General features: G+C 40.6%; 1 protein-coding gene across 1 annotated transcript in view; it reads left to right on the top strand.

The window, feature by feature from the left end:
• Positions 1 to 570: 570 nt before the first annotated feature.
• The window catches only part of LOC145406282 (alpha-(1,3)-fucosyltransferase C-like), a 90607-nt gene continuing 81843 nt past the window's right edge, over positions 571 to 9334 (top strand). Inside the window, exons 1-2 of the mRNA XM_080277445.1 lie at positions 571 to 579; positions 1063 to 1172. Of these exons, the coding sequence (XP_080133571.1) occupies positions 571 to 579; positions 1063 to 1172 (119 nt within the window). The remainder of the gene's footprint in view (positions 580 to 1062; positions 1173 to 9334) is intronic.

Here is a 9334-nt window from a genome sequence, read left to right as displayed (position 1 = left end):
GGGGTCAAAGTCTTTGAACAGTGTTTGGCTGAAGGCCAACACCCAACGCACCCTTTATGTGCCAGCGAAAGGTACGAAGAGCGGGATGGTGAAACTGAGAAAGCAGCGTGTCCAGTGGTCAATGACATAGGATCAGAGAGGCAACTGGAAGTCGAGGTTCACTGGCAGCTTTCAGAAACTTCACAGTGGCTGTGGGGAGTTACATGGCGCTGAGAAGTGCATAGGGGACTGATCAGTGTCAGGATGCGACGGGGAGGAAAGGAAGAGACCCAGGTCTTGTGTTTGTTACTGAGATCAGGGACTCCTGGAACTTGGGTTCGGACTGCCTGGTGTCCTGCTGCTGCCTGTTTGATTTCCATTCAGTGCGAATGCAACTCTGAGAAAGGAGTGTTCTGCCGAGGGTCGTGACGACTGGAAGGGCTAATGTTATCCCCCCTGACTTGGAGATACTGCTGCCCTGCGGGATCGACGACACGCTGCACATTGCCTGGTGTTTGATGTAGTGTTGTAATCAGCAAGCAAAAGCTTATTAATGCCGATGTCTTTCCTGCAAGGTTAAATTATCTGATAATGGGATTCGTATGGAAGTTGGCTGAGTAACATCCATCCATCCATCATCCAATCCTACGTTGCCCCATGAGCAGCGTAGGAGCCCGGAGCTAGGCAGTTGGTCCTGGCATTTAAGATGATGAAAATAGTTTAATGTTTGTTTTACCCAATGACCTTGGATTCTATAAGGTGTCTAGCACTTATTTCTCCGCCATTTTAGGTGTAAACTAAAGCTGTAATTTTAATTATTTTGCAAAAATACGGTAGTATCCCACACCCTCTTCAGTCTCCTGGATGAAAATATCTGAGCAAAAACATATGGAATACTTAGACCATAATATTACATCACTGGGGTTATAATGAAACTCGTCACAAAAACGATATCTAGACAGCAGTCTTCTGTCTTTGAGCTGTAGTGGACAGGTAGGAACCTATGAATCAGGAAGTGAACACGTAGGGCACACTTGTGATGTTTATTTTAATGTTCTTGCTAATGTGCATTTATTGTAACAGCGTGTGTTGAGTGTGGTGGCTGGCGTGACCATCCTGACCATATGGGTTGTCTACAGCATGGATGAGTACAAACTACCAATGATATCCTCCAGCCTCAACCTGCTGTCAAGGTATCTCACTAAACATCCACCTACCTATTTACTTACTCATACCTGTACGCTTGTTAATCTACGTGTTCAATATGGAGGGGACATACAGTCACAGATATCTTCCAGCTTCAGTGTTCTTCCTCGGTGTCTCATTGTCTACCCACCTACCTATTTACCCACTTATCTTTTTTACCTCCCTACATACTTAACTACCTACCCACTTTACTTTCCAACTGCCAGTTTACATACTTGCCCACTTACATGCCTAATAACTATCTTGCTGGCCTACCTACTCAACTATCCAGTTACTTATCTACACACTTACATACTCATGCCTACCTGCCTAAATTTATCCCTGTTTTATAATCTATTGTACTGCCTGTCTTCCTTCTCAGGCTGACACCCTTACCCACACACCAACCTATCTACATACTGTTACGGAACAGAGAGAGATAATGAACACTTCAAGTGAGAATACTAAAATCACTACTGTCCCGCAAAGTTCCAGGTTCACACACACACACACTCACAATGTGGTAAAATTACAAGTTAAAGTTTAATGCTCAAACTAACAACTAAACATTCAGGACTCATAAGGATAATGTAATGGCAAAACAGGTTACATATATTGTTAACTGCAATAACCTCTATTAACATGAATTTAGCAAGAGCAAATTTATCTAAGTCAGCCCTGATAAATGAGAAAACCGGATAATGCTCAGTTAAAGCAAGATATATTATTACAGATACAAAATATTATTAATATTGGCTGACACCAAAAACTCTAGACGAATCACAAAAACCTTACCAGGCCCACGAACCAACGCCCAGGCCATACAGTACAAGAAAAATGGTAACAACACCCATATTCAAATTATACAGCAGCCAGATGGCTGGAGACTTCCTGAGCACTCACAAAAAATAATAATACACCATACAGGGAAGGACAGAGATGTGAACAAAATAAGGAGTAGATCTAAGTGGCAATTAATGCAGAGACTGAGCTCATTATATAGGGGCCGGCAGAGCTTGATACAACTTGTAAGAAGGACGTGCAAATGAAGCCATAGGGGACAAAGAGTTGACAATCCTGCTCTGAACAACAGAAAGAACGACTTACTCTACTATAAGGGGGAGAAGGGGGAGTGAGGTAGAACACGCAAGCCTGGTCACTATGGAAGCCACGAGGCGAATCGTGATCAAACATGCAGCATACTGTACGTTAGAATTACACAAAGGATGATGAAATCATAGGCTATGTAACAATACATACAGTTTTAAATACATACCTACTTATTTACGTACCTTTCAAAAATTATCGGTGTGATATTAGAATTTCTGCATAGTGATTCGTGAGAAAAGAATGCACAACTTATATAGTTGGGAAAATATAAATGATCGGTACATTTGTGGTTACTCCCTTGACAGATTTTTTTTTCTCTGATCTGTACAATATAATTTCATCAGCTAAAACACTCGTGGTAGGTGGTGGCGACCATCGTCCACTCACTTGATGTAATGCTGACAACATCCTTCTTCACCTTTATCATTCCTTTACTGTGGCTGCCCATCTCTCTTCCTATTTCCCCCATCTTTCCTGTCACATTTTATTAAATTTCTCTCTGTTTCAGGTGGCTTTACACTGAGTGACAAGCCTAATGGTTTCCTGTAAGCCAGGAAACCACTTACAACGCTAGATGGTAATCATATAACCAACCTTTTCAACTAACTCAAAGACAAACAGACACCCTATTTGGGATTCTGGCATCTAGCTATAAACAGATAAAATTCTCAGTTATTTCTGCAGAATGAGTGTCATGGATGAATATCATTGTTAGGATGATTAATTCATGTTGTAAACTTACCAACGATGAGAGGGAGGTATCACAGATTTTGTTCGAGGCACTCTTGTTGCTGTCAAAGTGTTTAATATTGAAAAAATATATATTTTCCTTTTTATATAGATTACTTAATATTCAGTACCACCAACAACAACCTGGAGAATGTTGTTGCTGAGGGCTAAGTAATAATGAGTATTATAAAGAAACGTTAGATGCATTGGCAGCTTCTATAGTACAGAAGATAATACAGGAAGAAAAATAAATAGAAGTAAAAAAAAAAAATCTCCGTACACCAAATTTATACTACTTAGACTTGATCTCCAGTGGGTTGAAGTTTGAGTGGAAACTATTCTTGGGAAGCGATTTCCAAAAGATAAGTGGTATGGGAGCAAAAAGAACTCCAGTACGCAGAAATTTGCAGTAAGACATTTGACAGTCATGAGCACTACCAGACGCCCACGTAGCATCTAGGAAGGCGTGGAGAGGTGAGCATTTATCATAATAGTTTCTGTAAATTAATGCGAGGGAAGTAACGTTCTAACTTATCTGTAAGGAAAGTACAGTAGTTTATTTGTAACTTCGGGGTTATTAATTATTCTCATAGCTTTGATTCGAAAATTTTCCAATTGTTTTATTCCAACCTCTCCACATCCACTCCGTAAATGTGAGGAATGGCTCCAGTAAATATTATAACTAGCCGCTATTCGGTTAAGAAGTTACTGGCCCTATTCAAAAATCCAAGTTTCTTTCAGGCTGTTTTAACAAGTAATCTAACGTAAGAGATCCAACTAAGTTTACTGTTAAAGGAAGTACCATGATGGTAGAGATAGGAATATTGTTTGCACTGAAGGTAATGTAGGAATCATTGAATACCTGTCTATTATTAAACTGGATGTAATTGTTTTTACTAGCAATAAATAAGACAGTGTTTTGTCCCCATTCAGTTATGATAGGTAAGTCATGATTTATGGAGACCTCTATGTTTGGTGGGGAATTTAGGATGTCAACCAAATTTCACATAACTGTGAAGCGTTGAGTCCTCTGCACATGAGTGAATGGGACTATGGGTAACAGACAAGAAATAATATGAATGAGAAGCCAGGGTTTTTGTGGTACACCGACATTAACTGAATGGAATTTTCATTACACACCACCCACCTTTACTCTTATCCTTCTTTTGCTTAGATATGCAATCACTGGAACAAAAGATATGAAACTGTATCAAGAGTGTTTTGGTAACATGGAACGGTGTCATTCTTTAATGAAAGTTTTAGAAATACAAAAAGGCTACTGTTCGGATTCTGTGATAGTAAGGTTGAGTATATCAACCGAGGATCATCCGTGGCGAAAACCATATGCCTGTCACTAATTAAGTTGTTGGATTCAACATATTTAACAATGTGATTTTTAATAATAACGTCAAATACTTTACAAAGATATGTGATAGCTATGGATCTTTTGTCAGAGGGATCAAAGGAACATCATTTATGTGGAACTGGGAGGATATTGGCTTCGTTCCAGAAGTAAAGGAATGAAAATGTACTGTCGGCATTAAAAGTTCTGTCTCCTCTCCTATTTAGCTCTACGTGAACTTCGAAAATCAGTGTGTTGAATCCGATGCAAATGACGCTGAAGACACTGATCTGAGGCCAAATGAGCTAATGACTTTTGGTTTCTGCATAGCCACTAAACTGATTCTCGAAGTCCATGGCAAGGACAGTAGGAGAGGAAACAGAACTTTGATGCCGACTGTACGTATGAATAGTCTGAATAATAAAGCTAGAACAGGAGCAATTTCAGGGGAACACTTTTTCAGCATTATGGGGTGAGTTTTATCTGGACCTGAAGCCTTGTTGGTTGGTAAATAGTCTATGATTAATTTTAAATGTCTAATCTTTATATTTAGTGGAGCATTTTGGGTGAGTTAAGTCCTACTACAGGAAAAACGTAGTAGTAATAGTATAGTTTTTCCATGGGGCCCATTTACAGTGTTTACATATGAGGTTTTAGATTAATTGGGGAAACGGGTAATGATTTGTTCAAGTTCCTGTTGAAAGAACTGAGAATAGACCAGAATATTGTACTGTCATTGGAATTACTGTACTTCACAGTTTCGATCCTTCACTGAGAAGAAAATTTGAGTTGGGGGGACCTATTATTAACTTTTACCTGGTCTCTAGCAGTTTTGAAGTGATTCAGGGATTCATTACTTCTTGATTTTATGTAAGAGTTTTATGCTAAAGATTTCTCGGTGGTTTTTACCACACCATTGCAATGAAACCATATGGACCGGTTTGATCTCTTAATAAACTGTTGATAGGATATAAAGAATTCCGTATCAGTTCGTATTGTCATTAATGTGAGAATGGGCAGAACAGACATCAGTGGAGAAGACTGACATGGAATATCAGCTAGATAATATATAAACAAGAACAGTAGATAGGCATGAACAAAATGGTAGTGAAATATGCACGGACCATAAATGCTGTACTTGTTGATGACTAAGAGAAAAAAAGACCTGTGCACAAAATAAGTGGAAAAAATAACCAGCATGGTAAAGCAACATATGTGGTGTTTAAATACTTATTCATGAATATGTGAGAAAACAACGTCCGGGTACCATGAAATCATCGTTCAGGAAATCAGAATGTTGGATCTTACTGTCCCAAAAGAATCGCGATTTGCAATAAGGTGGTGAAGGGAGCCTGTAAGAGAAGGGGAGTTAATGAGAAGGAAAGCCTTTGATTCCACCTTGTTCATAAAAGCTGTATATGGGGAGCCTTCACACATAGGAGATGTACTTGACACAGGGGCGAATAAAACCCCTGTATAAAGTCAACAACTCTGCAGGAATAAAGAAGGCACAGAGTCACCTTAGCACACCCAGTCTCTTGGAAGTGGACTTTACAAAAGGCGTAGTATGATCTTTCCAACATAATCCGCAGGAGAATGAGACGCCAAGTATGTTCAAAGATGATGCAAGATTGAGTTGGATAGTGTTGAAAATTACAGGATACTTCTACGGACCATTTTGACAGATGGAAAGATGTAAGAACTGAAAGTTTGATACATTAAAAGCAACAAGATATACTTTTACCCCAATCAGAACTATGAGCCAAGTCAGGAGTTAGGTGTTCTGTAGTCTCATCCTGTGTTTGTTGAAATAACTGCTGAGATGGATGCTGCAAGAAACAACTATAAAGGTGAAGAGCTGAGTCTTCAGCATTTGACTGGATAGGGTTAGATGTACAGCTTAGAAAGTCATTGATGAACAGAACGGCGAGGGATGGTGATATGACAGAACCCTAAACAACATTACTCTGGATAGCTCCAGGAAAAGAACGGTGTCTGTTTGCAAGTGAAGCTATAGAATGGCCTGGAAGGAAGCTTGTCATAGTTATGTCTCACCACATGGTAGTTGTCAAAGTGCTGAATGGAGACGTTTGCGGGTGGTTCCGCATGGATCCACTGATGAAGGCACTCCCTGGCCCCCCAAAAGGATTCCCAATACAGACGCCCAGGACAGATGGAGGCAGATAGCTAATTTGGGACAGGAGATTCCCACCTGCCACGATTCTTTTTAAGGTAGTTTACCTCCCCTGAGTCATTATTTAATAAACAATGTAATTTCAACCTCATATAAGGTTTGCAGTGTAGTCAGTGCAGGCCTTCAATGTGCCTCATATGAACTTATGAGGTCTGCAGTGAGACAAGTGTTACATGCAACTCTGGCTAAGAGATCAGCTTGGCCAGGCCGGATGTGACCAATCAGGACAGGAACTCATACAAATGACACTTGTAAACAGAGAGTGTGTATTCCTGGAGACGGGCGTCTCTGGTGTTGCATCTCTAGACTCATCTCATTGTGAACCCAATGGACTGCACGGAATCAGCGGCTTAGACTGGCCATATCCAGATTTTTGTTGTTGTTGTTGAGGTTGTTTTGAAGAACTGTCTATGATGTGATAGTGTGAGGTATGTGGTGAGTAAGAATGTTGTGGTGTGAAGGGATGTACTGCAGTGTGCGCAAGAGGACTGTTTGTGATTAGTATTTTGTGGTGGTGTTGTGGCAGGGAAAAGTGGTAGCTACATCACAGTCTGGCTAGGTGTAATCGTATCACCATGAATAGGGTAACTTCTAATGCGTGTCTGGTAGTGGTTCTTGCAAGATACTGGTTGGCTAAAGGTTTTGGATGACTGTGGTGGTTACGTGTTTATTCAGTGGGTAAAGTAGAGGAAATATAGCTGATATACTCTGTGCAGTGTTGGACTGATTTTCGTTTCTTTGTGTGTGTGTGTGTGTGTGTGTGTGTGTGTGTGTGTGTGTGTGTGTGTGTGTGTGTTTTCTGTGGACGGAGGTAATGTATCAAAGGTTGGAAAGGTTATAAGGTGAAGCTTGGAACACTGTGCATCTAGTAATCAAATTATCTTTTTTTGTAAATATGTATTGTTGCTTATTAATGTAAGCCACCTAATTTTGTCGTTTGGTCTACCTATATCCAGGCGCCATACACCCATTAGGGGCGGCCACAAACAAATTACATCCACTCGTTTAATCCTCTTCCATTTATCATCCCTCACTCCAACTCACACACCTTTTTGTCATACCTCCCTCCATTTCATCCTTTCATCTCATTCTTGTTCTCCCCCTAATCCGCTTCCCCTCATCATTCACATACATTCTCTTAGTCGGTCTCATTCTCCACCTCACCACTTGGTCTAACCATTTAAGAATATTTTCCTTAACACTTGCAGTCATATCCACCTCAATACCACAACGCTTCTTTACTTCCATATCTGTTTTTCTGTCTCCTCATTAACTCCGCATGGCCCTGTCAGGTAACGCGTTTCCTCTGCCCTCATTCTTGACCCCTGTTCTTCCAGTAGGGTCCAAGTTTCGCTTCCGTAAACAAGAGTGAGGATTGCATACGTGGCTTTTTTGCTTCCATGCTGACTTTCCTATTCCCCTATTCCTTATAACTGCGTTCAGTGAACAAACAACCTATTTTCCCTGCTGTGTCCTTATAGCACTTCATCTTCTAAACTCTGATCCATGCTTATTACACTACTTAAATACTTGAATGCACTCACAATCTCCACTTCCTTACATCTAGTCTCACTGTGAATACTATGGCTTCGTTTCTCTCAAAAACATTACTTTTCTCTCATCAACACTGACTTTAAATTCCGTTTCTTACATACACTCCAAATGTCATTCACCAAACCTTGCAGCTCATATTCATCTTTACCTAACAATACAGTGTCATCAGCAAACAATGGTACAGGAAGTTACCAAAGCCTACCTTCTCTCATAAAACACTGAGGTATGTACTGCCTTACCTTGTATCTCTTATAATACCATCATTGTATTAACTGAACAGGCATGTAGACTTGACTAAACCCTGATTCAGTCTAACATTAAAATAAAAAAAAACTCACTTAGTTCGCCATCCACATGCACCACAGCCATAACACCCTCGTATATCCCCTCCACTGCATCCAACAACTCATCTACTCTCTCTCTCTCTCTCTCTCTCTCTCTCTCTGCCTGTTTCTCTGTCTGTCTCTCTGTCTGTCTGTCTCTGTCAGTCTCTCTGTCTGTCTGTCTGTCTGTCTTTTTTTTTTTATGTGAGGAAGAAGGAACCAAAGGCCATGAGCCCGCAGTAACAGTTCCCTTCAAGAGAAAAACAAAATACAATAGAGAGCCAAATTCAAGATCCGATCATTTTGAGATGCCTGGACACACTGCGTTTGAAAGACTGGAGATCATAGGCAGCAGGAAATACAGACAGAAGGAGACAGTTCCAGAGCTGACCTGTTGCATAAATGAAAGACTGGGCGTAACGGTTAACTCTTGCATTAGAGAGTTGGACAGAAAAGGGATGAGAATTTGCTGCCAGACGGGTGCTACGCTCCCGTCATAGAGGTGGAGGAATGCAAGCAGACAGTTCAGAGGAGCAGTGACCATTAAAGTAGCGATAGAAAAGAGATAAAGATGCAACAGTGCGGCGAAGAGACAGAGGTTGAAGGGAGTCAGTAAGAGGAGGAGAGTTAATGAGACGAAAAGCCTTTGACTCCACCCTATTGAGAAGAGCTGTATGTGGGGAGCCTCCCCACACATGAGAGTTGTACTCCACACAGGGGCGGATAAAACCCCTGTATAGAGTCAACAATTGTGCAGGGGTAAAGAAAGAGCGGAGTCAGCTTAGCACACCCAATCTCTTGGAAGCAGATTTTACAAGAGATGTAATATGATCTTTCCAAGATAAGTTCTGAGTAAATGAAACCCCAAGCATGTTCAAGGATGATGCAGGATTAAGCTGAATATTATTAAGCATTAGT

Source organism: Coenobita brevimanus, chromosome 8 (genome assembly GCF_032717465.1).
Source record: "Coenobita brevimanus isolate Jiangsu-jjx chromosome 8, ASM3271746v2, whole genome shotgun sequence".
Classification (NCBI taxonomy): domain Eukaryota; kingdom Metazoa; phylum Arthropoda; class Malacostraca; order Decapoda; family Coenobitidae; genus Coenobita; species Coenobita brevimanus.
The sequence above is the reverse complement of the archived record's forward strand: the minus strand, read 5'-3'. Positions and strand labels throughout refer to the sequence as shown.